The sequence below is a fragment of the Opisthocomus hoazin genome, chromosome 7 (assembly GCF_030867145.1).
Source record: "Opisthocomus hoazin isolate bOpiHoa1 chromosome 7, bOpiHoa1.hap1, whole genome shotgun sequence".
Classification (NCBI taxonomy): Eukaryota; Metazoa; Chordata; class Aves; order Opisthocomiformes; family Opisthocomidae; genus Opisthocomus; species Opisthocomus hoazin.
In genome coordinates this window covers 820,500-848,035 of record NC_134420.1, presented here as the reverse complement: position 1 = coordinate 848,035, position 27,536 = coordinate 820,500, and the positions used below count along the sequence as shown (strand labels likewise).

Genomic DNA, 27,536 nt, shown 5'->3' with positions numbered 1-27,536 from the left:
GCGGCCTCCGGGCCGGCCTCACCACCGCGGCCGCGGGCGCGCTGGCGGCGGGGAGCACTGAAACGGCGGCACCGGGCCGATTCCGCCGAGGCCGCCATGTTGTACGGAGCGCTGGGGGGCGCCATGCTGTACGGAGCGCCGCTCTGCTGCCGTCACGCCAGCGATTTGGCGCGGGGCGCAGGCGCGCTTGGGCGGCGGTTAGATTCGAACGGCTCGGCGGCGGCGGCCCGCCCGTACGGGAGCTGCGGGGGGGGCCCGGCGGCGGGCCTGAGGGCCGAGTGCGGGCCGGCGGGTGAGAGCGGCCGAGGGCGCGTCCCGGCGGGGGGGAGGCGAGAGGAGGGCGGGCCGGGGGAGCGCGGGAGCGCCTGAGGCGACGGCCGTTGCCGGCGGCTGGGGCGGGTCCTGCCCGGGAGCGACCGCTGAGGGGAGGGCGGACAAAGGGCGGGAGGGGAGGCCCGGCGGGCCGGGGCCTAAGGCGGTTTCAGCGGGGGCGGCCTCGGAGCGTGAGGGGAATCGCCCGATGAAGCGGGGTGCCCCTGGGCGTCGGGGGTGCGGGACGGCGCGCCCGGGCTGCCGGCCCTGTCAGGGGGAGGGGGCAGCTGGGGACCGAAGGGGACGCGTAAAGAGACACCGAGGAGATTGAAGCAGATCCTTAAAGGGGGGGAAGCCGGATTATGGAGCGATTCTTCGTGTCCACGGTGTGGAGTTTGGGGGTGCTTACTGATTAAATACGGGAACGAACAGAGAAGCTTCTTCACAAGCAGAGTAACAAAGCGTTTCGGCTTCAGCGAGGAACATTAACCTGGTACTCAACGCCCTGAGTTTTGTTGCTAGGCAATATTAAGCCTGTTAGCACTGGCATCCTGTCGGTGTGGGTTAATTAATTGTATCCCCTTATGCAACTTTTGATAAGTGGTGTGGTTCTCTGTGATTCGAAGAGCCGGTAGGAAAAACCTCACAGCACAACGTACACTGTTCAGCAGGGATTCTTTATTGCAGCGCCGGGCACACGGGGGATTTCTCCTCCAAACGTGCGCCCCAGACACCCTGTTGCTTCAGGTTAAATACAATCACACGTGTAAATATTCATTATATTTCTAAGCGCTCATTAGCATATGCAAATAGCGTTCACGCATGTCTCTTAGCATCTTTGGGAGGTCTTTGGGGGTCCCAGGATGAAGGCCCATCCTCTTCATCACGCTGTTCACTGATTGACATTTGTTTCTGCGCAGACTCAGTTCCAGGGTCACGTCCATCCTGTCCTTCAGGTCGTTTGGCTCTGGTCTGGTTGCTCTCTGGATGCCTCCTTATCTCTGGAGCTTGGCACATTTGCCCTCCCGAGGCCGAGCTGTCTGGAGTAGAATTATTGAGGAGTCTCTTCTATCCCACAATTATCCCAATTATTTGCTGAGAACCAAGACCGCTTTTGTTTCACTTCATTATTTTGTGTGATGACCAAGTGAGAGCTTGTGCCCATGTCCTTCCACTACATTCCTTAATGAGAAAACAGGGATTAGTGGAACAGTTACATCGTTAGATCACTATGCATGCAGGAATACAAGTTACAGTACTAAAGACTACTAAAAAGTAGAAAATATTAAGGTTTTTTTGTTATAGTTTCACGTTTCTTACAATCCCCTCTATCACTCTGCTAGGGGGAGCTATCGGCGTTGACATAATCTTGGGACGTAATAAAAAGGCCGCCACAACCAAGCGACTAACCAACCTAACTCAACCTGTTAGCACAGGTGGTTTTTAATATGATATGTAACAGAAAACGTGGACTTGAGAGGCCTGTTCAGTGCATTCACAGAATAACAGAATGGTCGGGGTTGGCAGGGACCTCTGTGGGTCATCTAGTCCAACCCTCCTGCCCAAGCAGGGTCACCTACAGCAGGCTGTAGAGGACCTTGTCCAGGCGGGGCTGGAATATCTCCAGAGAAGGAGACTCCACAGCCTCCCTGGCAGCCTGGGCCAGGGCTCCGTCACCCTCAGAGGGAAGAAGTTCTTCCTCGTGTTCAGCTGGAGCTTCCTCTGCTTCAGTTTGTGCCCATTGCCCCTTGTCCTGGCGCTGGGCACTACTGAAAAGAGCTTGGCCCCATCCTCCTGACCCCCACCCTTCAGATATTTGTAAGTATATATTAGGTCCCCTCGCAGCCTTTTCTTCGGCTGTTTCTCTTCTTCAGGCTGATTCCCGTGACTAGAGAAAGATGGAGAGAAAAATTATAGCATCTAGGGCCAGTATCTAGTTGTGGTTGTAGGCAATTTTTTTACTGAGGTTCATTAATATTTTTGGATTTCAGTACTGTATTTTATAGGAGAAGCACATCCTTCAGAAATGGACAAGATTTATGTAGACCCTAACATGGAAAAGTAAGTTGAAACATTCGAAGAATTTTATTGTGGTACAACTATGACCATTTAGAGGCAAAACTCTTCTTAACCCCTGCAGCATCTCTTGAATGAAATGTGTTTTCTGTCATGAAGAAGAACAGGGAATTTCTTTGACTGTGTGTAGGAAAGCTGTGAGGAAATTTCATGGCAGTGGACTGTCTGGAGACTGACTGACCATGGGGTCTGGAGGGCAATATGCTGAATTTCCTAAAGCTTATTTTTTGGAATTGGTGCTGGAATGAACGATCTGTTCTAAGCGAGCTTGTTTGTTTAATTTCACACTTGTGAAAATAATGAAGAAATCGATGTATTAACCTTAAAAACGTAGCAGTACTGTTCAAGAAATACATCGTGGTTCAAGTTTATACCATAATACCCATTTCCCTTTTTTCCCTTCCAGTGATAATACAGAGCACATCAGAGGGAAGCGACTGTCCTCTGTGAGTAACTTAAGGCATTCCTCAGAAAGAAAACCCTGTGAATGAGTGAGTGTGTGAGTGAAGGAAAGAAAGGGGAAGCTGTCATGAGGAACCTGTTGTCTCATCACAGTTGAAGAGCATTCCAAAAGCGAAGGAAGAGCCTATTGGATTGATACGATTGACTGGGGCACTGGTGGCTCTTATAAACTCTCTCCAGCCAAGTAATCAGTTCTTGTAGTTGGAGCTGATTTTCTCAATTATTGTTTTCTTTTAGATTTTAAAGGCTTCGCGAAATCCTCTTGATGATCTGGGAAATGGGAATGAATTGACGCAGGTAGGTCTATGAAGTCCTTTCTTGCTGATGCTCATGACGTCTTCGGTTTGCTCCTCAACCTGTCGCTCATTAAACTGTGTCACTGGAATAATGCAGGTGTAAAGACCCTTGTGGTGACTGCTTAGGAGGATAATGTTTGGAGTACTAAGTATTATAAGAAATCCATCGAATTTTTCTTACATTTTACATCAGAATATTTCTTCTAGCAAGAGAAGAGGAGTAAACAGAGATTAATAGGCGTAACTTGCTCCTGCTGTAGTCCATTTGACTTGAAGTTTGATCCACCAGTGTACAAATGGTATAGTCAGTGAGATGGTGTAAAATCTGAAGAAAACCCAGCCTGCCAATTTAAAGTGAATGCTAAAAAACAAACATTTTTTTCCAGAAATACGTGCAGAATATATTTCATGTTTATAGTGTCTGTTGTTTCTTAGAAATTGTAACTGTAGGCCTGCTCAGTCTGGATTTCTTTTTAAATGCCATTTCTACGTGGGGTGTGTTTTATGGACTAATACTCTGGTTCCATCATGTATTTATATGATTTATCTGTCACTGATTACAGAACTTGAAAACTCATTTTTAGCGTATAAGGCTTTCGGTGAAAAAGCCTCTAGTAATTTCTTTAGAATAGGAAATATGAGCCTGAAATATTTATGCACAACACATCTATTTCGAAACCGGATTGAGTGTGAAGGGCGGCTCACAGTCTTCATTTAAACTTTAGTACCTACGAACAATGACGGACAGGACTGCTAACGAGCCATGTAAGGCTATCATATACAGTAGTGTGACGTCACTTGTAACTGCTTGTGTTGCTGACAAGATTTTTTAAAATTTTAAGTATTTTACAGGCTTTGTTAGTCATGTCCGTATCACTGGTAGCGCCTGGTACGTTAACACTTGGTGTTTTCTTAAACGGCGAGCGTTCCGCTGTCCTGAGACTGAGCTGTTCAGTTAGGGAAGCTTACTGCAGACACCCGCCCGGCAGCGGTATGACGAATTAGCTTTCCAGTGCAGGTAATGCTGCATTGGTGCATACCTTGTAACTTTGCGTTCGTATGATCGTGTAGTCAGTGACACCATTTAAACATTTTAACAGAAAATGGTGACTTTGATCCTTTCAAGAATCCTTTGCTTTGTCCCATAAAGACAAACCAGTATTACTATTTTTTTTTCAGCTCTTGTAATGGAAAACTAAAGAAAAAAAATCCAGAAACTCTCTTGCTAAGCAACTACTTATATTTTCCCTAGTATGCCAGACGATACGCCAGGCAAAAATCCTTATAACTGGTATTCTGCTGCTTGTGTTTGAAACCAGGCAGTTCTCACAAAGTGATCTTTGGATCCTACTGGTTGTGAGATGGGTATCTGTGTCAGGAGAAGCTGGAGAAACAGAAAGTAGTTTAAGCATGCTGGTAAATATCTGTTGCACTTATTGGGCTCATAGATTCTTTTTTGCAGGGTGTGTGGTTTTTTGTTTCATGAAAAGCTGTGCTTATTGTGGCCTATGGGACAAGAACAGTTCTCTGTACATCAGTGTTGTGTTCTTTATTGTCAGGACATCAATACAGAGAAACGCAGGAAAAACTCTCGCCGTGTCAGCTTTGCAAACACCATCAAGTAAGTTTGATCAGAAGGATGCAGATCTGCATCCTTTATTTAAGCATCAAATGCAGGCTATAGGTAGTAATCTGGTATCCCCTAAAACATAGGTTATAGGTGATAATCTGGTACCCCCTAAAATTGCTGTTTGTGTATGTTTGTGAGTATTCAGTGAAGGCAAACTGGTGTCTGTTGTTCTATTGAGTTGATTTTGAGCCCTAAGAGAGACATTATTCATTTTCTCTTCCTATCTGGAAAATAACTGTTCAGTGAATTTCATATAATCGGGAATTTTTGTTTCCCATAAAATTTTTTGCTGACTTCCATCTTAAGTGTGATAATGACATCATCCCACTGGAAAATATGGTTGGGTTCAGTAAGCTTCTGGCTTTTGATATCTCATTTCAGAACATACCCTGTGGAAAAGATTGAAATCAGGGTTGATCTTTTTTTTTTTTTTAAACCCCCCCCACCACCTTTGCTTTGAAACAGATGGTCTTGTGTTATTAAAAAACCAGGTGGTTTGTTTTCTTTTCTTTTTTTCTTAGCTGCAGAGTCTTCCAGCGAGATCTGAAGAATAACGGGGCAGAGAGAGAAGGTACAGGTAAAACTCCTTTCTCTTCTCCTGATAGGATACGCAGACGATTAGCAACAAGACTAGCCTGAACTTAAGAAGTCAGGCCTGTCAGTCACAGGTAAGGAACAATATGGTCAGCTGTTTATCATGGACTGGCTGAAAACCCTTTAGTTACTGGTACTGTGGATCTTGTAGCTCAGAAAAGGAATTATTTTCTTAGACAAAGTGCACCCAGAACAAGATCTGCCTTGGGGACTTAGGTCAAAGGAAGGCTGAGCAGAATGTCATATTCACTCGGTCAGAGATTACCTAGGAAGAATCTGAAAAGCGAATGCATTTTCACGTATTTCGCTTCCCTGGGTTTTTGCCACGATAAGAAGGCACGTCAAGAATGAGAGCTTGGGAACACTCTTTTCTGTGCAGTTTACTCTTGTCTCTGAATGTTTTGATTATGCTTCTCACATTGTAACGTCTAATTTTCTTACGATTTGTAGAGTGTGAAGCAGATGCGAGGAATGATGTACCGCTTAATCAGTAAGTTTGAAAAAGATTCCCATGACTATAGAGTTCTGTCCTGCAAATACATTTCTTCACATGACGTGCAGCCATCAAATTCTTACTCCTCAAAGAAATGCAGCAGAATAGTAGTGGAGAGCAGAATACCGTAAAAGTTAGATGGAAAACCACACAAGGTGGTGGTTGTATCTGGCTTCTTGTTTTACAGAGATAAGATTTCAGGCTTTAGGAACACAGCTTCAGTTTCCCAGAGAGAAAGGAGTAACTGAAAGTGGAAGGCCTGAGTTAAAAATAAAGAATTAATCTTTTCTCTTTTCTTACTTGTCACTGAGGAATTAAAAGGCCATCTGTATGTTGAACAATAGCTTGTGGCATGCTAAGGTGAGAGAATGTCATGAGAAAATAAGTTTGCAACTCAAATTAGAATATATTGAAGACACAGGAGCAGTGTCTGGTATCTGCTGCCCAGTCCTGTATGAGCTATGCAACAGAATGCTCTGCCTTTGCAGTATGTTGCTGAAGCCTTCTGCTTTGAAATCGTTTAACAAACTCTTTGCCTAACCCACCTTTTGTAGAAATGAAGAACCTGAAGCTGTTCTGTGTGAGATCACTGGTGAGTATCTTTATTCAAAACTATTGATTCTGTTTGAGTAATTTTAGCATGCCTAGAACAATGTCTCTGACTGAGGCAACTGTTGCGTGAGCGGGCTTTGTCCCATAGAGCTGTTTACAAGCACTGTATTCTAAAAATAAGGGAGGATCTTCCACGTGCTGGAGGGAGTACTGAAAATATTTTTCAGGATATGTTTGGTTTTAATTGTACTTGCTTACTCAGTGGTATTTGTAAAATGATCGCATAGATCTTCAGCTGAGTGGATAATGTAATAAGGAAATAGTGCAACAAATGGAGTATTTCCTTTTCTTTCGACAGGGATGAACACTTTGCTTCACGCCCCTATCCAGGCATTGGTGCAGCAGACCGAGGTATGTGAAGGCTTTTATTTTTTTTGGTGCTGAAAATATCCGTGTCCAAAATATATTCTGATAACTTGTGTAATAAAGATTTAAAATGTAACTCAGGTGCCTAAAAAATAAATCCTTGTATTCACATAAAATTCTTCTGAAAGCTAATCATCTATATTTTGAAATATTTTCCTAATCTGATGGGCATTATACTGCAGTATTGATAGCTTGCTTCTGGAACTGCTTGCTAACTTTACAATACCTGAGCTAGTTCCTCCATTCTTTTCAATTCCTGTCTAAGAATATGCAAAGGAGCTTATGTTTCAGATAGGTCTGCTTATGTATTTTTTCTGATGTATTACTCTCTGCTTGTGTATTTTTTTTCTTCTGTGGGTCAAATGGATATGCACAAATGCACACTCTGTTCCTGCTGTCAAAAAGCTTTAGACAAATTGCAATGATTAGCATGAGAAACTAACTGAAATTCTTCAGCTGAATCAAGTGATAAAACACAAAATTCTTAGCTAAGACCTTCACAGGCACAGTTGCCCAGGAATCCTGAACTGTGTTGCACTGCAGTGATGATGTTATGGCACCGTGCAGTTAAACAAAGCAATTGTGGAAACAGTCTCCCTTACTGCAATGGCTTCTGACTTTTGTGTTGAGTTTAAAGATAAGGCTTAAAAACATATGTTAGCTCTTGTTAATGAATGTTAACAAAAAAACCCAAAACAAACCAACAACCAAAAAAGCAGTTAAAATCTGGTGTGGGTGAGAAGATGAATACCATGAAGCTATAAAGGTCAGATTGAAACTCTGTCTCTTCCTTGTTTTTGGGTAATGTATAGGGTTGTGCTTCTTCTAGTGTGTTTTATTTCTTGCATTTATAAAATAGCATATGTAAATTGAAGTAAACATGAAGCTGTTCTTTATCAATATATTCAATAAATTTGATAAAATATAGTGTTATATCTTGTTACTGGCCCATTTTCTCCCACAGCTTTAAAACTGTGTAAATCCTCTCTGTTAAAGAGATTAAAAACCTCCCTAGTCAGTGGTGGGAAAAGTCTTTTAAAACTTCCAACTTATCCAGAAGATTCAGTAATTGTTCAATACTTACTAAGATACGTCTAGATAGGAAGCCTTTGCCCAACAGTAAAACTGAGACGCATGCTTTCAAAAAAAGCTATTTAAATCTGATATGCTCTAATAATTAAGTCATTGTGCTTTCCTTGAATGTGTATCATACAGGAGTAGGACTTGTCGAGTAGGACTGATATAATTTTTTTTTTCCCCAAAAAAAGAAGATGTAAAGTTATAACCTATAACCCTAGGACTGCATTAGCTGACTGCTGTTTTAAATAGAATAATGCAATGTATCGTTTGTTTTAAGTGTCAGTAACTGCAATTTCTTGCCCCCCCCCCTTTTTTTTCAGTGGCATGATGCAGACAACGCCATTCAAAGAACAAATAGGCATGACGCCACCCTCATCTTCTCAGATGAAAATGAAATGGATATGACAGCTAGTCACACCGCAGTGATTGCACGTAACCTGAAAGACAATCAAGCTGACCAAACTGAGAAGATAGATACCATGTCGTTTCTGGCTGGGTTAAACTCTAACAATGAAAAGGCAGAAATGAGCAAAGAATTTCATTTTTTCGCTGACCCTAATAACCATTCGTGCCCGTCTTTTGAACAGAAGGAAGATGCTACTGCTGTAAAAAAAATAAATTTCAATGAATTTTTGATGAGCTTGAAGTCAAACAAAAAGGCACTCAATCCTGCTGAGGGATCTGAAGCAGAGAATGTTTTTTTTGTCCCTTCACAAGTCTCAAAAGACGTGCCACAATCGTCGGTAGAATCTGTATATTCCCATGAACCACTGGACACCTGCAATGTAACAAAAGTCTTTAAAGGGCCAGAAGATGGAATGGAAATGACAAAATGCCAGGCATCTGATGTTAAAGCGATGTTTTCTGGCATTTGTGAAGCTCCACCAGAGCAATTACTGTGTGCGGATGTTACTGAGGCATTCGTAGACGATGGAATGGATATGACAACTAGTCACACCGCTAAAGTGTCTTTTCCCTTCTCCAGTGTCGGGAATCAATGTCTAAACTTCAGAAAGGATTTCCCATCCACAGAGTCAGATAATTCTGTGTTAAACAGAGCATCTAATCAGCACTTAATTGTTCAGCAGGACCCTCAACTTTGTACAGACAAGAAAACAGTAAATGTTGAAGACAGACGTGATCCTACAGCACTGCAAAGTGTTAAACAAGAGACCAGAAGAATGTCTGCCATCCCAGGAGCTATTTCTTCTGAGACGGTCTTCCGAGGTGAAAAAACTTTTGTTTTTTCTAAATGTGATGACATGGAAATTACTGGGAATTATACGGATGTAATCTATAATGAGAGTACCAAAGAAATGAACCATTCGCATCATAAAACTTTTGAAAAGCCAGTTAACACAAACGCTTCACTAGCAGAAAGCAGATGTCCAGCAGATGGTGACAAGGATGTTACAAAGAGTCTGACATCTTCAGATAACCGAGCTTCTGTATCACACAGAAATAGTGCACTTGAACTGTCTTCGGGCTCAGATGAACGAATCGAAAAAGTGACTCCAGATCACGGGACTACTTCAGTGAACATTGGCTTTGATTCATGTACAAATTCAGTGTCCACTGATGCGTCTAAGGGTAGCCTTCAGCACCGACTAGCAAACTCTCAACTTCTTTCTCTGCCAGGTGAGAAGACAGTAATATTCTCAGGAGAAGATATGGACCTGACTAAAACCTGTGCTGTCAAGGATGGTGGAAAGAATGCTGAAAATGAGTCTCCTGCTGGAATGTTCACCTCTGTCACTTGCAAACCTCACTTTCTTGACAACAGATCTACATCTCCCAATTTAAATGAACAGGAAGAAATGGAAATAACTAAATGCCATGCCGTTGTCATTGATGATCAAAGCAATGGAATGACTGCAGAAGCAAAACAGATGCATTGTAAAATAATTCCAAGAAAGAACCGGAACAAAAATGTCAGTGAAGGTACAAATTCTTTAGATATGGACAAGGAAAATCTTGAGGTGATCAGTATCAATGGGAATATTAAAAGAAACCAGGCTATAGAAATGAATGCTCAAGATCTTGAAATGAGAATGGTTGATAAGATGCTTGTAAAAACAAACTTTCAGGCAAGCGGTCCAAGTTTCTGTGCAAAGAGCATGTGTTCCTTACAAGAACAAAAGAGAGAAGCCCCTGAGAATATTGTCACTGACACCTGTGCAGTCATGTCTTTGCAAAGTCAGAGAGTTGTTATATCCCAGCCTTTGGAAAAAAACCTGCTAAACGCTTCAGTTTCCTGCACAAATGACAAAATGGGCATGTTTTCCGATGATCAAAACATGGACGTAACCAAAACTCACCCTGCTGCCTTTGATGTTGCTCCTATTAATACAGCACAAGAATGCGAGAGTAATCATAATCACAATAATGTAATGTCAAAGCAGCTGCAAAACCAGACCTTCCAGTTTTCAGGTAGGTCTGGTGCAGATGTCACAAGTCAGACTGCAGCAACAGAATGCGGGGATTCGAAAATGAACACAAATAAGCAAGCTGTTACCCCTTTGGCTCCAAATGGTTCATTTATTTCCAGTCATCAGCCCGCTCCCTCTGGAATGAAGGGAAATGAACAGCTCAGAACAACATTAGGAGTAAATGCAGATTGCCAGAACTCAGACAGGCAAGAGAAAACCCATACTGTGAAGGCAGTAAGGAAAGTATTGCCACCTCGTGTAACTTCTGAGAGAGATTTTTCAATTGGTCAAACAGTTTCTTCAGAAGAGGACTGTAAAAACCCTCACTCAGTGGATGGCCTAGGCGTGAGGGGTGCTGAAGGGCCGTTACTAGCCAATGCGACGGAACCACATCAGGGAAGTGGCCAGCTGCCTCCATTTTCAGAAAAGTCTGTTGTGTTTCCATCTGGTGAAAACATGGACTTGACCGGAAACTATGCGGTAACCGTTCCTGATCACATCAATCCTGTTTTATCAGAAAGAACAGCAGTACCTGGATACCTTGTTCAAGATGAAAATAAAGTAATGTCCTTAAGACAAGGAGTCATGAGGACATTAAATAGTCAGGAGCATCCTGCATGTGATGTGTACTCCTTGGTATCTGGACAGAAAATGTTAAGCATGACTGGTGTAAGGCATTTGCCTTTTGCAGGTGAGAAAACGACCATATTTTCAGAAGATGCTGATATGGACCTCACCAGAAGTCATACAGTTTCAGCAAACAAAATAATTTTGCAGTGTAAAAGTTCAAATGATGACATATCCTTTATTTCTGGAGATAAAACTTGTGTTTTTACCTACAATGATGACATGGAAATAAGTGGACTCGATACTACTGCAGCTGACAAATCTCTAGGAAAGGCTGCATCTCAAGGGATGCTTAAAGTGGATAAAAGGACTGGAAGGAAAAGCTTGAAGGGAACAGCAGGGGAAAAGACTGTTTTATTTTCACTGAACGATGAGAATAATGACATGGAGATCACAGAGAGCCATACGGCTGCAATAGGCCATGAAATTGGCTCACAAAATGAGGGAGGGCTTCATTTCATCTCTTCAGCTCATCCTGTTAAAACTGTTCTGTTCGCAAGTAGCCGGGCTGACATGGACGTTGCTGAGCCTTGCACCGCTGATAAAGCTACCGTAAAAGCTGTATGTGATGACAAACTGAACTCGGATAAGGAGGCTGGACAGCAAGCACTTTTGAATAGCGAAGCTACTATGTTTGCTATGGATGATATGGAAATCACTCAAACCCGTAACGTAGCTTTGGAGGAACATTCTCTGCAAGGCAGGCGGCCCAATCAGTCTGCGCCTTTAACTGCCACAGTTGTGTTTACCAGTTCCCAGGCTGACATGGAAATGACCGAGTCTTGCTCTGCTGGTGAAATTACTGAGAGAGCCTTGCGTGAGGACAGATTAAACCTGGCTAAGCAGGCTGGACAGGACGCTGTTTCAGAGAGCAGAACAGTTATTTTTAGTTCGGCTGAGGATATGGAGATCACTAAAACTGATACAGCTGTACTAAGGGGTGAAATGGATGTACGGGACAGAGGGTCCATTCCAGCCGTTTCTGCAGTTCCTGCTGATAAGACCGTTGTGTTTACCCACAGCCAAGTTGATATGGAAATAACTGCATCTCATACTGTTGCTGTTAATATTAATGGAATTGCCAGTCAGGAAGGGTCACATAAAAGCACTCAGCAACCAGACTTGCATAGTGCATTGTCTTCTTGCAGAAATGAAGTAGATTCCTCGCATACAAACAACCTGAATGCTGAATATCGTGCAAAATCTAAGGATAAGCCTGGCATTGCCTCTTCTGCTGCATCAGCCTCGGCATTCCCTAGTGAGAAAGGAGCTATCAGAGTCCACAGTGGCACAGCGCCAGATTCCATTTATCCTGTCTCACCTCCAGAAGACGCTATGGATGTGCGGGCACCACAGGATCTTGACCTTCCCATGGATAATTCTGTCCCTGTAAACAGTCAGCAGGATCTCATACCTCCAGAAAACCTGAAATCAAAGAGACTGTCTCTCAGACTTCCACATAATGGGCCCACAGATTGCAGTGAAGAAAGTGGCGATTTGGTATCCTGTGTTTCACTTTCCATCCAGCAACCAGCTTCTTTGTCGGGTGCTCCAGATGCACGTACTACTCAGAGACACCAAGTACTGAAGGATGATTCAACTAGACGTGAAGATTTAGCTACAGATTTAGGCTTGGCTGGAGCAAGCCTTGTTACAGGTTCTAAGAAGGAATTAAAGGAAAACGAGGGGCTGTCAGCTGAAGGGGAGACACCTCCAAAAGACTTTCAAATGAACTCTGAACAAGCTAAGCAACTTTTGGTCAGTGAGAGTCCAAGAGATGAAATAGATCCCACTCTTGCACCTGAATTATCAGGTATTTTAAATATTTGTTCAAAACTGAAAGATATTAGAAGGAAGTCTGCAGTTCTTTCTGTTTCTGAAACTGCTTTTTCTGACCCATTGCCCAAATCATCAATTCAGCCAGAGGATACCTTGGGGTTAGGAAAAAATACTCTAAATGAACAAAATAATTTGTTTTATACCAAAGAGCAGGAGAACACATGTCTTGAATCTGGAGCTGCTCCCATAGATGCAAATTCAGGCATGGCACTTAAGGATAAATATCAGCGAATAAATGTCCCTCTAGGTATCTTCCAGCCTAAATTACCGAACAGAAGAAATCCTTCTGCTTCTAGTGTGCAAGACATAAATGCAACATCTTCAGGCAAAGGAGAAGCACCAGTTTCAGCAGTAAGCGTAAATGCTGGTGAAACTCCAGGTAACAAGTCTCATAGGCAGAGCTTCAGCCCTTCTCAATTTATAGCGGAAGAATTTCTTCCTGTCTGCCTAGAAGAGATGGATTCAAATGAATCTGCAAGCTCTGAACTCGTGGGAAATGAGATGAGCAAAAAACAAACCTCCCACAATGAAAAGAACCAATTTGAAGAGACAAAAACTTGCAATAACACAAAAAGAGCTTTGGAACAAGGTGAGGAGGATGTTCAAAGTCCAAAGAAACTCAAGAGGGGTGAAACCTTGGATGGTGACGCTTCCCAAGACTTGCAGGTGAGCCTGATCTCTCATGGTAAGGATACAGTGAACACTAAGCGGACTCTTGTATAAATTGTTGGGGTGTGAGCAGACCTATTGGTAGGTTTTCTTGTTCTGTTCACCACCAGTTTTCTGTCATTTTGCTAGGTCGTCCCCTGTATTTTTCATCGTTTTGCCAAAGTAGAAAAATCAGGTTGATGTGTGCATGTCCTGAACCATGCAAAACAGACAGAATATGGGATATGTCAATCTTAAATAATTTTCTTCACAGTATCCTTTTAATCCTTTCTCGACTAAATAGTTTAGTTCGGAGGACTAAGAGTGTTTGCTAGCTGTTGCTTAGGTACAATGACAGAGTAAGGCTAAAAGCAATTATTTAAAATCCAAACGCGGTTGTTTAGTTTAAATTAGCTGTTTTTATAGACAGCACAAATTGCAGCTGAATCAAGAAAATCTGTGCAAATATGGAACATTAATCTGACCTTAAAAATAAGTTTGTACCTCATCAGTAGAAACTTTCTAGTTCCAAAAGCTGGAAGGGTGTGCAGTGGTGGCTACTGCTTTGACTGAGAGATGAATGCAGGATTTTGCAGCTTTACTTCCTGTCTGTCATGGTAGGAAATGGCTCAACTAGGCATGCCCTGGTTTGTCATGCTGATTAGATATAAAAGGGGCCGATACTAAAAATGAAACAATTCTGAATGCCAAGAAACAGCTACAGTAAACTACTGATCGACTTATTCGTGTGTTGTTTCATATAACTCTGAATTTTTATTTTTAAACTTGCTAATGTAGGTTATTTTTGGCGCTGTGCCTCAAAGCCAAGTAGAAGTTCATGAAGGTGAAGATCCTCCGAACCTATCGGCTAAAAGCCCTGACTGTACTCATGCCAGCACCAGCAGCTCTCTGGATTCTGTTAAGGCTGACACAGAATTAACAAGTAAGACTTCCTTTGAGATAATAGTCTCAAACATGGTGTTCTTTACACTTAATCAAGGAAGGGCCCCACCCATAGTATGTATTTCATTTGGAAAAGGCCTGGAGTGCCCGTGTCGCAGCTTCCCAGCCAGGGTGCTTTTACGTTCTGGCTGAGAGTCCAAGCCGTTCAAGGAAACCTGAGATGGGAAGAGAAAGGAGCAGAATTCAAGTACAGCTTTGTTTTCAAGGGCAAGGTGGGCTGATGAGGCAGATTAGTTACCTTAGCACAGAGCAAAGCCCCAGCTCAAACTCTGCTGGCCCAAAGATGCTTTTCAGCTGCTTCCATGCAGAATGATTCCGCCTCTCTCAGCACTGTGCTCTTGGAAAAAGACTCTCATAGAAAAGTGAACTCTGTCATTTCATTACTACTCTGACACAGATTTTGTTTTACATTAGATTCTTAATCTAGTCCTCCTTACTTGTCCCAAGTAGTTGTCTCCTCAGCTACTTCATTCAGCACCAGAAACATACATAAAGGTCAAACTCTACATTAAAATTGCTTTTTTTTTTCTAGAGCTAATGAGCCTAGGTTCCTATTTCCATAAGAATATTATTACCCCTAGAAATATCCCCCTGTTTTCTTTTTTTTGGCTAGTTCAGCGAAGCAGTCAGATGGAGTCTCAGCTTCTTACAGATAGCATTTGTGAAGATAACTTACGGGAGGTATGTAAATAGCTGAAAGATGCTAACTTCTCCTAACAGGAAAAATACTTGCATATATGCAAGTAAGTATTCTTGCTAGAAAAATGTACTTATCTGTACTTTACTCCTAATTGTTACAGAAATTTGAGAAGGGTGTTATCACAGTTGGGGAGTTTTTAACGCTTCTCCAAGTCCATGTTCCGATTCAGAAGCCCCGTCATAGCCACCTTCCAGCCAATGTGAGTATCTGTCCTTTGACAGGCATAATATAATGCACCTTAAATTATATTCCTTTGTCTTTTTTTTAATATTTATCAGCTAACCTGTCTGTATTAAAGGCCTTCAATTGAGTTAAACCAGAAGTCAGTTCCACCTTGGCAAGTGGGTGGGTTAGACACTCATGCTTCCTCTTGTCTCTTTGCTTGTTCACCTCTGAGAAGTCTGATGCTTTTTTTTTAACCCTCAGTAGTGAAAAATAGAATAGACTTCAATCTCTTCACGAAATACTATATATTCAGGATTATCTGTTCTTGGATAAATATACTAATTCTTGCTTTTTTAACTTGTTTTAAGGATGGTAAGTTTGAAAGTAAGAATTAGAAGCTCAGTCTAACCTTTTCACTGTATTGTCTTGCTGTGTCCAGAATCCTGAAATGCCACTCTGCACTGCTACCTATCCTACCTGTTCTACTCTCTGCTTCATAAGTGCTTCACCATGACATCACTACTCTCTGTTTCTTCCCATTAAGCCTGTTCTGCTTGAACCCAGTTTCAGCATCCTCATCCTGAAAGGTTTCTGTTGAATTCTTGCAGGCATGGGAACAACTTTCTTTTTGCATGCAGACAGGTACCACTCATTGGTAGTAACTTGGTGCTGAACGAGGCAGTAATCTTGCTTTGCAACCCTCCTGAAAACAGGGCCTTGTAATTCGTTTTCAGTAAAGGCACCTCATTTTCATATAAGCTTTCTTAAGATTAGCATTTCAGACTTGGTTATTTGTACACATTCGTGTAGCCAGCTGAATTTCCAGCGGGATGCTGGGGCTGGTCTCTGTTATCTGGCTGGATTTCGCAAATAATCTTTATAAGGAATGGCGTGTAGGGAATGAAGTAGTGTGAATGAGCTGCTTAGTTTCTGTATGTGGGTATTATACTGACATGGAAAAGTTTCCAGTTTCATAGACAGAGAAGGTTTGTTTGTAAGATTGCAATGCTTAGCATTTATTTAATGAAGTAGATGGGGATTTAGTTCAAATACTTCCATTTCCTGCTGCTTGTGACAGTTTCTGCTGGCACAGCGAACAACGCACGGGGGCAATGGAAAAGCCATCCTGGAAAGTGGAAAACCGTAGCAGTGTCTGCATAATTTTGACACTGATTTGGGAATTTCTTCTCTGCCAGTCCTTATTCTAGAGTGCTGGAGAAGTTCTCAGCAGCATGTTCAGTGTTGAATCGGTTCTAATGAGCTTTGGTCTCCCTTCTTTCCAGTGGGGAGCGGGACACCTGTTTTGGTAGGAATTTTTAATCCGTCTTTGTAATAATAAGTGTAAGAGTGAAACAGTTACTATGCATGAAAAAGTGTGGTCAAGATCATATTCTTCACATGGAAAGAGGCATATTTGTGAAAATACTTGTGCAATTCATTCTAGTACGGCAGGTGAGTTGAAAACTGGCTCCTGTATAACCAAGGCTTACGGCTGTCAGATGTCACGTTGTCAGGGCAGATATGGCCGTAGGATATTCGCGTCAGAAATGTAGGTATCTCCTTGGAAATAAGGACTGCAGCTGCAACCTTTGTTTTGCTAGCTTGCAGAAAGCCAGTGCACACAGTTGGTTTGGTATGTTTGTGGGGCACACGTGGTGTTCTGCCTTGCTTCATTGGCTCACTGCTGCCTGAATAAAATTTCTGTGTGTCAGCTTAGCAAGAGCGAGTGAACAGTCTGTCCGTTTTAAAGTTCTTTAAAACTGTTATGATAAAAGAATGAAAATGGATTTAAAAGAATCACAGCTAAATTAATATAATTTGTATTGATTAAATTACTTCCTTTATGCCTTTTAAATATCTTCCATTTTTATTTAAAAAGCTGTACTATCTTAGTTACAGTTTAGTTTAAGCTTTCAGTTTGAAAATTTATTCATCCTGAGCTGTGTCTAAATATTCATCAGGCTTACAAAACTCTGATGCCATTCCTTAGTGACTGACCTCTCACAAAAACAAACACCACACCCCAAAAGCCCCTGAAAGGGGCTGGAATTAATGTCAGTTGTTGATGTGCTTCAATATATAGGGAGCTGGCTGAAATACCCCCATCATATTTATCTGATGTGCCTAAGACTTGCTGAAAATTGGGAACTTGGATCTTGAATAAAGCGTAGCTGTCTTGGTTTATTCTAGAGCACTCTTGTTACCTGGATAACATCTGCATGTTTTTCAAGTCTTCATCTAAAAGGAGTTGACCTCTTTCAGTTTTGTTTTGAGCTGTAGCGATGGGGCATATGTCCCAAAAGGAAGTCCATGCTCGAACGTGGGATATAAAGGCAGGATGAGCTATCTAAGGTGATACGACTACCTTGTCTCAGAGTGAAACGGGACGAGTCCAGAATGAAAACAATTGTTTAAGTATGTCAGGCTGCCTCCATTAGGGTTTGGTTTTTTTTCTGTTCTGCAAAAATAAAGATTCTGGACATTTTTCCGGTTTCTGCACATTAATTGATTGGACGTTACTGTTTCTGAAAAATGTGTCTTTTTTTCTTTTTCTTCACAATTTTTCCCTCTGTTTCTCCCCAGTGTGCAGTCAGTGCACCACCTACTCCAGAAGAGCTCCTTTACAGCCAATATATTTATCTCCCCAAGCTGCGTATTTATGAAGAAGATTGCCAGGCCCTTTCTCAGAAGATAGATGAGTAAGTGCTTATTCAGTCACAGGGTATATTAGTGGTTTTATTGTTTCAGCTCTGGTTGCATGCAAAGTGGCCTGAAGAAAGTTAATACATTACATATGGGAAAAATAAAAAATGATCGTTAACCTACTTTAACCTGGTAGCCAGTTTATTACAGATTTAACGGTAGAGGGCGAACTCTTGTGGAGGAGTTGTAGTTACGGAGATAACTGAAGTTTGACTTTCCTCAAGTAGTTTGTCTTTTACTAATCAAGTGTTTCTGTTGCACATCGGAGGAGTCGAGTAAAACTTTTTTAATTGTATCAAAGATGATCAAACATAGAAAGCAGAATCGTAGCAGGTTACAATCTGTTGTTTGTTCCAATCTTCCAGTGTTTATTAGATGGAAATACAGTTATCACAATTTGTTTTCTTATCCGAAGGACACTTCTGGTCTGATTCATCATGCCTTTTACAACTTATGTGCAAAATCAAGTTTTCTGATAAAATTCAAAATCAGCAGTAAGATTTTTCACAGCCTCATTAGCACCACTTCCTGTTCCTTTGGCTCTCTTGCTCTCCACCTCCTGTTGAGACCTGCTCTCAACAAAAAGACTGTAGGAAATGAACTTTGTATTACCTGCTAGAGTCTAATAAACATGGCCCCCATTAAATCAGGCTTTAGAGGGTCTCTCCAAGATGTAGGACCCAACTAAATGAAAATATTTACATTTCCATGTTTTAATTAGAAAAGGGGAACGAATTGTATGAACACCAATGTGCTGCTTTATGTGCTCAGTGCAGTTGCAATAAGACTTTCTTTCAACGTTTTTTGCCCCCCATTTCAGGTTAAAACCGTACGTCAATGTCCAGGATCAGCTCCTGGTGAATGTGAACAGGAGTTTGTGGGAAGTCATGAGAACCTGCTCTGATGAAGAGGTAATACTGCATGAAGAGATAATGTTGTTTCTTATGTAATGAAGAAGTAAGGTTAATTTATGTATTCAAATAAGATAAGAACCAGAATGGTCACAGAATAACAGCAGGCAGGTAGGTAATACAAGGCAAAATATTTTCTGAGTGGAAAATTGCTCTGAGAACTTCCAGTATGTCAGAAGAATGCCAAGGATACGTGCCCTTTAAAATATATTAAAGGGAAGATGTTGCTATAGAACAGAAAAACTTGATAATTCAAGTTGATAATTCAGGTTAGTTGAGGAGAGAAAAGAGAAGAGAAACATTAGATGAGCCTAAGCAAGCAGTGCTATTTTGGAAAGAAGAAACGAACTGCTCTTACCTAGAGACTTTGTTGCTTCATTGGTGGAACCAAATTATCCCTTAACTGAAGTGCTTATTTAGTTCAGCAAGACATGAGATGTTTCAAGGCACATAATGAACAGAAAATATGTGTCATTACACAAAAATAAAACTTCCTACAGGATCTGGAGTGCAACAGTGTGTCACACGCCAAAACAAAAGATGAGGCCAAAGGGTGTTTAAAGGAGAACGCTAATGATAATGGGCACGAAAAAGCACGCCACAGACATCTGCATTTAAAAACCAGAAGCATTATAGAAGTATCCCGGCCAGAACTGAGAATGTAGATCAAGAGATTCTGTTTTCCATGGTTCTAAGGCCAAGAATAAAGGTTTATTCAATGAAAATAGTCAAAGTTGATAAAAGACAGTATTTTTCATAGTTCATAATGAGATTATACAAGATATCACTGAAGCTAGGCTAACAACTAGATACAGGAACAATTAAGAACAATGAAAGCACCTAGAAGTTTAGTTCTTGTGGTTTGGGTTGTGCCTGGGCAGTTTGTTAGCCTCCATAACTGCAGTGGGGCAAGTGTTCTAACTACGTCTCCAGCAACTGAGGTGAGTGCCATCTGGTGTACCTAGTGAAGGTGCTCTGGGTTACTTGTGTGGCTCCCTCTTTGAGCAGAGATCTCGCTGGATCTTTGCACAGAAAATCAGTTACTTTAGTAGGCAGCTGTACTTGAATTAACAAGGATTGCCCAGTCTGAAATTTGATTGTATTTGCAAGTGTCATGTGACACTGCTACTAGAGATACGGGATATCGGGACGAGCAGAGAAGGGAGAAACAGTGTGAAGGTCGATCGAACAATCTTTTGATGCACATTCCCATTCACTTTCTCTTCTGTATTTTCCATTCATTGCAGCTGAAGAACTTTGGAGCAGAACTGAACAAAATGAAATCCTGTTTCATCAAGGAGAGTAAAATCTTGGCTCACAATGAGAAAGTGACGTTGTACACCAAATTGCTGCAGAGTGCACAGGTAATGTGTCACAAGGCTGCAGAGGTTTTTAAAAAGGGAACTTCTACCATATTTTATCCCTCTTTGATTGTCAAGTTTAGGAGCCTATCTACTGTGTGTGCATTCTCTTGAAAGTGTCCTTATTAAATGTACTTCTCTTTTGTTTATATGCAAATGTCAAACATTGGGACAGTGACTTTCTTGCACTTACACTACAGGAACCTTCTGCCTAAGGGTTTTGGCAATTAAAGTAACAGAGTATAAAAATGGGAGTATTAAAGGAAATGCCATCAGAAATTAGCTCTTTGTAATGTAGTAATGTCAGTATTAGTAACTAACACGGAAATGCAGAAGAAATGCATTGTGATAGGTATTGGAAATTTGTACACGTTAAAAGCTCTAGGAATTTGTTTATTTCCATGTCTTATCCCTTCATAAGAAAAGTCACTAGGATGATACGTTGTTAGGTATCTAGTACTTTCTTATGCATGGCTATTGCCTGAATGTTTGCCAGTCTGCCTCTCCGTTCTAATGACAGGTTGTATCAGCTTCTTTAATTAGTTTCTTAGCCAGCAAAGGTCCAGGTGCTGGTCCCAGAAGTCAATTCAGCTTTTTAAAAAATGTCATTGACTTGAGTACAATTTTCCCATGGTAGGAGCAACAGGGAAAGCTGCAGTCAAGAATAGAAGAGGTGGATGAATTGCTCAAGGAGGCAGAGCGCTGTCTTGTTGCCCTAGAAGCAGGTATGTGTTTCCAAACCAGTGACCGATATGCTGATTTCTCTATTTTTCTGCAGAGCTGCTGTTCAAATGGTCAGTTCAAGAGTCTGTGTTTGGTGGTTGCTTGGAATTTTACAATTCCTTTGTTACAAGTATTTGTTAGGCCTAAATGCCTTTATTTGTGTCTGAAAACTTGTCTTGTGGGAATCGCTTACGCATCACTAGGAGTATATCTGCGCTGAGATACAGAATTATAATTGTAGCCTACGAACAGGTAACCGAGCTGGCCAAATCTGCTAGCGATGACAGTGCAGCTGCTGGCAGCACGCAGCTCGGGATGGCTGCGAAACCTGCCAGCGAGCCTGCAGGTAGGCGAGACTCAGCTTTGCGTGCCAGGATTGTGCTGCTTTCAGCATCGCAGCTGGATGGTTTAAAACTTGTTCGGCTGTGTTCACATGAGCTGCGGTCAGTACTTGGCATTGCTGCATAGCCATGCTCTGTGTATTTTCACTTCTTCCAGTGCCTTGGGTAGAAATCAAATTGCACAGTAGCAGCTTTGAAACAGTGCAATAAAAGGAGTTTTCCTTGTTATCTGTATACTTTTTGAGAGGTTTGGTAGATACCCTGCTGGCTTTTTGTACATTTTTCTTTAGTTAGCTTTGAAATACTAAAATTTATAGAACCCACAGGCAAATAAAATGAAATGCAAGTACTGAATCTGGGCGTTCTGCAGAGACCTGATACCTCTTTCCCATAGATTCTGACTCGGATGACTTGGAAGCAGACGGCAGTGATGGAATGGCAGAAGGCAAAAACCTAAAGAAAGGTAATGGTACTGGTGGAATGGCACTTTTTGGTTTGGATTTAAGTTCTGGAGAGGGTGATACTCAACGCCCGTCCTGATATATTAGTTCTGATATGGATGCAAACACTGCTGCTTTCTTTTCTGCACTGGATATAGCTAATTACCTAGATGTTAGAGTACGAAAAGGACTGGTTTTCCCCTGGATAAGTGGAGTTTATAAGTTGGTACAGTGTGACTTGCAGAGTGTGTGCTGGCTATCATATTCAGCACTTCAGGTGTTCAGTGATCACTTGGTCTAGATTTCTTGACTGCATATCTGTATCCAGGTAGGAGTAACAGCCATCCAGCTGAGATCTTTCGTCTTGTTAAGAACAGCGACTGCACAGCAAGTTAGGGCTTTCTCTGCTGCTCTTTTCTCTCACAGCTTTTTTCCCTTTCTCTTAGAATTGAAAAGCCTCAAAGCCGAAGAAGAGGCACTTCAAAGGTAAGATGTCAAAGAGGATCTAAAGACCTGAAATAACATGTGAGCATTCAGGCTTTAGAGGGTTGGTGGTTTTTTAACCAGTGCGCCACGTATCATGGGGTTGGTTTATCTTTGCAGAGAACTGTCAGAACTGGAGACTGAGAATGAGCAAATGCTTGCTCAGATGAACCAGCTACAGGAAAAAGAAAAAAGCTGCCGGGAACTCCTGGAGACATACGAGTAAGGAAACGACCTTCAGGTTTCATTTTCATCAACTAGTTCTGGGGCTTCACGTTTGTATATAAACATTTTTTGATTTTGTTTTTCCTTATTCGATTTGGGAAATCTTCGGATGCCCATCTCCTTGTGGCCTAGGATAAGCCATAAAGCCACGGTGAACTTCCGTGCGTGACGCGCTGTTTTTCTGTTAACAGCTTTGCAGCGATACTTTGCACTGTCTTGCAATATCCAGCTCTCCTCCAATTCCAAAATGAGCATTTATGTAAAATAAATACCATTATGCTTCCTTTCCCAACAGATTCTTACATTCTGTTGGAAAGTGAAAATTTCGTTGGTATGTTATGTGGTAATAGCTGCAAGCGCACTTAATACTCTCATCTTTGTCCTACAGATAATTGGGTTGGTTGGTTGGGTGAAACTTGGGGTGATGGTGTTTTTTCCTCTCCTTTTTAGCTTCACTGAGTGGGAGATTACTGAGTGGAGCGAACAGCAGGCAGTCTTTAGTTTTCTCTACGATTCTATTGAACTCATCATTGTGTTTGGACCCCCAATAGGTAAGTCGCAAAATGGGTACATTTCAGTTTTATGGATTGGAAATATTAAATAGTTACATAATAGAAACCTAAAGTTTCTGTATTTGTGAAGATCTGCTAAAAGGAAATAGAAAGTACACTACAGCGGGAGCCTGTAAGCTGAGAGAGGTGGCTTTGAACATGTTTGTCAGTGCTTTCTATGAAAATTTAGAAACGTATGTAATGAATGGCTGTTTCTGCAGAGGGAGAGCTGTAACTCCAGAACCAAGCACGGAAATAACTACTGTTTGGGGTTCTTTCCTTTCCTTCTCAGATGGTGATGATTTCGGTGAAGATCCTTCCAGAAAGATAGTTAGCCTGAACTTTGAATCTCTCTTGGATGGTAAGATTTTTCGAGTAGCTTGAAAGTAGCTGCCCTGATAATCTGTTCTTGGGAAGACATCTGTAAATTTGTGGTTTATCTGCTGATGCATTACTATGTGACTTTGAAAAGACTTCTGGCAGCATGTTCTTCTTCTGCGTTACAGAGGAAGAAGCTCCACCCTCCTCATGTTTAGTCCAAAGACTCATCTTCCAGTTCATTGAAAGTCGGGGATGCTGGCAGGAACAGTGTCCCACACTGTGCTACTTGCCCCAGGTAATGTTCCAGGGAAGTCTCTAAGACTCTGGAAAAACACTGAATCTTTTCTGTCACAGAGAATAGCACTGAGAGAACAAAGGCATCTTAATGAATGCTTCATCAATGCAAATCAAAATCTGCTTCATGAATGTTCTGAGGTGCAAGGGGAAGTACCTGTCCCTGAAAGCAAGAGTCCTAAAAGCTGTGGTTTCTTCCTTGTTTGCTGCATTAATGTCTGCCTGTCTTGGTCCAAGATTTCTTAAAATCCTTTTTTTTTCTGCTAGTAGATATTAAAACAATTGAGCTGAATGCCATTCTGCTGTCTAAAGAAAGAATGGTTTAAATCGCCAAGCCAATCTTGGTGTTCCTGCATGGCTGTGTACCCCTGTTGACAAAGCTGAAGGGAGAAACTTAGGGCAAAGAATGCATATTTGTTGTTCTGCTTGTACAATTGCATTTTCACATCCAAATTGAGAGAGCAGCTAAACTACTTTTTTTTTTTTTTTTTAAATATACTTTCTAGGATAAACTGTGTTTTCAAGCATCACGTAGTTGACCAGCCTGAGTGCCAAGTGATTGCTTTTCTGATTGTCCGCTTAGGTTCTTCAAGATGTCTCTTTGGTGGTGAGTCATTGCAAGATCTTAGGAGACGAGATTGAATTTCTGGAGAGATGGGGTGGAAAATTTAATCTTCTGAAGACAGAGATCAGTGACACAAAGTGAGTAACTTCAGATGGAGTTTACACCAGTCCTTCAGAGTGTGTCTCTAGGTAATAAGGAACAAAACACTGAAATACTTTCAATTTGGTTTTCTTGAAACGGATTTCATGCCACTATTTTTAACTACAATCTGATTTATTTTAATACGATTGCACTATAATATTCAAATACATGTAAATTAAGCTGCTTTTAAATTCATCCATTTCCTTACTATCATAGAACCTCTCCCTCCTTGCTGCTTTCTTCTTTGACTTGACTCTCTCACTTGAAGCTTTAGGCCCAAGCGTAGCAATGCAAAGGAAACAGAGCCCAGAGTTTACCTTTAGCTTACTGCTTTGTTTCTTTTAATCTTCTGTTTGCTTCAGCCGAGTAGAATCAGCCATTGAAGGATGGATGCCCTTAAACTAAAGTTTATTTTCTTTAGTTTTCATTTTCTCACACTAATTCCTGATTTTGTGGCATGTTCCAGTGGAACAAGATAACTACTACTTCACCTTATCCTCCTATTATTGATATATATCCTTAAGTAAGAATTGCCCCGTTAACCTTGCTCTGCATGCCTTGATGCTGTTCCCATAGGTTATTCTAATTTTGTAGTACCCTTTGCAAGAGTGGTGTTCTACTACATGCCAAAAATCCCATAAAAGCTATATTTAGCTAAGTCAACAAAAGAGATTCAAGGGCAGCCTGTGCTCAGGAAGTTGCAAACTGTGGGAGATTTACCTGGAGAAGACCTGTATCATGCTTGTTGTAAAGTTTACACTATCCCAAAGCATCTGCTTCCTGGGCGTTGTGTCCTTGGTGATGGTCTTACCCGTATTTACAAGAGAATTCAACTCCGGCCTTCCTGCACATTGTCATAGACAAGAGTCCTGTGCTGGACAGAAATTTGGCCGGATTTAAGTAGGGTTGGATTCATGAAACAATCTTAGAATTACGGCATTGGAGGTAAATCAGTCCTGCTTAAAACTTCAGCTACCTAGGAAGATTTTATGTTAACCAGAAAACGTTTTTTTTTATTGTTTTTTTATATTCTCCCATAATTTTTGAAAGGTTCTGTGAATTATGTGTGTGTTAACTTTTTTTCTGTGAGGATGGCTGGGGTTTTGTATTCTAACTCGGTGTCAGAGTGCTGACAGTATTAGAGTGAAAAGGTTCTTTTAACCTTATTTATGAAATCGCTGTTAGTCTATGCTGGAACTCTTTAGAAGTTACGGAGCTTCTTGCATCAATTACAACATTTATTTTCGCTTCTGGAACCGAAGTCAAAGGCGGTAGCAGTACATTTGCATATTTTGTGTTGATCTTTTTGTTTGTGTTTCTTTCGCATACAGAGTGAAGCTTTTGTTCTCCGCTTCCCCAGCTTTTGCCAAGTTTGAGTTGACCCTGTCTCTATCTGCCAACTACCCGTCTGCTCCGCTGCCTTTTACTGTCCAAAAAAAAATTGGGAATATTGGGTGAGTTGAACAGAAAGAACCATTCCCTACGACTTAAGTTTCAAAGCTAGGAATGGGGAATTAACCATTTCATATCCTCTCAAACACGTGTGATAATTTTGTCTTTCCCAGGGAGAAGGAGGTTTCTGCCGTTCTCTCCAGTGTACCAGTAGGTTACCACTATCTGCAGAGAATAGTCAGCTCCATTCATCAAAATTTGCTCCAGGATCCCAGATGATTCACTAGATCCACACGCAGGACTGAAGAAGTCAGACTGAATATTCTTTGATTTTAGTCTTGTGAGAATTCAAGCTGTCCCTCACCAGAATGGGAATGCTGTGAGCTGTTGGCTCTTTAGTAGTCTTGTCTCAATAACCAGTTGGCATCCAGGATGCTGTAGGCCACAAGTTCTTACAAAGAGCAGAGGGCTCTAAAGAGAAGGAATAATTTCTTATGGCTCTTATAAATCCAATCTGCATTTTGTCTTTTTTCAGTCACCGGTGGTCTTGGCCTGCTTGTATGGTCTTTCCTCGTATGGATGTGCTTCTGACATAGCCTGTTAATTTTGTTCTGGGTTGATTTTCAGAGCTCTTGTATAAAACAACGATGAGTGTTTTCTAAGTTAACACTATCATTACTAACACTCACACAACATATCGCATCACGTTTGATTTTTACCAGTTTCCTGGAACCCCTGCCAAAACACAGAAACTATAGTCCCGCTTCTGATTAACTAAGAAGCCTGAAATAATTAACCAGGTGGCCCAAGTCAGAAGTGCTTTTGTCACGGAGAGTAAAGATCCCGGTGCTTGACCACAGACTCTGCGGTGCAACAGACTCAAGGCCGTCAGGATCCACCTGTGCGATCCCCTCCCACCAGACGTTTGTTCCGATACTCGGTGTCTTTGTGCAGCACAGGCTGCCTCCCGGTCCTGGTGCATTGTCTGAGTTTGTGCTGCGTTAGAATCCTAGTGCGGAGACGGGCGAGCGGAATTGAGGCGGTACCTGCAATGCCGTCGGTGCAGTCTGGATTGCTTTTGTACACATCTGCATATTGTGCAGGTTGAGCTGTTGGAACTGATCTAACCCTGGCTGAGTTTACCGTGTAGAAGTGCCTACCACTTCGCAGCTGTCCACTCTGTAGGCAGATGCAAATATTTGTACCTCTGTAAAATATGCTAAATTTGAAAATGTTTTCGTGGTTTAAGTGTTTATATATTTTTTTGTCTTTTTACAAATTTTCCTTCTATTTGGAAGGTGGAAGTTCATTAAACATTTGAATTATTGCTCCTCCTTCAAGTTGTGATTATTGGCTGCTCTGTTTAAACTTGTAACTGAAAATTTACCTACTACTATTGCAAGAAATTTGATAGCTATTTGGGAGGACTTTTCGTAACAGGAATTTGGTTGTTTGGGGTTTTTTTTCCCTTGTGTTTCTTACTGCTAGCTTTCTATGGCCTGGCTTTTGCAGAAGAATTTTTTTTTTTTTTAAATTAGGAAAATAGTGCCTAAGTTGCCAATGACTTGGGTACTACAGCTGGAATTACTTTTAGGTTTGCGAAGGTCGTTGCATCAGCGTTATTAACCCGTGGAGGGTGCTGCAGCAGTACTTCCTGAGCATTAGCCAGCCTGGGCTTTTCTGCCTGTCTGGTTTAGTTTTCTCTCAGCGTATTCACAAGCTAAAGAATCTGGTAACTGTGAAGACTGAAGTGAGTTTTGGTGGAGTTTATTATATTGCTCAGGATATTGAAT

General features: G+C 41.5%; 1 protein-coding gene across 1 annotated transcript; it reads left to right on the top strand.

Annotated features, from left to right (window-relative positions):
- Positions 1-184: 184 nt before the first annotated feature.
- On the top strand, positions 185-26,076 carry KNL1 (kinetochore scaffold 1). The gene is made up of 26 exons (XM_075426291.1): positions 185-292; positions 2,304-2,373; positions 2,795-2,834; positions 3,088-3,147; positions 4,706-4,767; positions 5,298-5,353; positions 5,821-5,860; positions 6,418-6,455; positions 6,774-6,826; positions 8,242-13,482; positions 14,263-14,407; positions 15,041-15,108; positions 15,228-15,326; positions 17,876-17,991; positions 18,816-18,906; positions 20,154-20,270; positions 20,905-20,992; positions 21,726-21,794; positions 22,218-22,257; positions 22,375-22,476; positions 22,930-23,030; positions 23,323-23,391; positions 23,537-23,646; positions 24,229-24,347; positions 25,683-25,805; positions 25,917-26,076. The coding sequence occupies exons 2-26, from the start codon at positions 2,339-2,341 to the stop codon at positions 26,020-26,022; spliced, it is 7,188 nt and encodes a 2,395-aa protein (XP_075282406.1). The 5' UTR covers positions 185-292; positions 2,304-2,338; the 3' UTR covers positions 26,023-26,076.
- Positions 26,077-27,536: the final 1,460 nt, after the last annotated feature.

Bases quoted from the DNA above. Each gene is read 5' to 3' on its own strand.
- KNL1 (XM_075426291.1), top strand. From the start codon at position 2,339: ATGGACAAGATTTATGTAGACCCTAACATGGAAAA. The intron at 2,835-3,087 runs GTGAGTAACTTA...GTTTTCTTTTAG, and splicing joins GAGGGAAGCGACTGTCCTCT to ATTTTAAAGGCTTCGCGAAA. The intron at 23,647-24,228 runs GTAATGTTCCAG...TTGTCCGCTTAG, and splicing joins CACTGTGCTACTTGCCCCAG to GTTCTTCAAGATGTCTCTTT.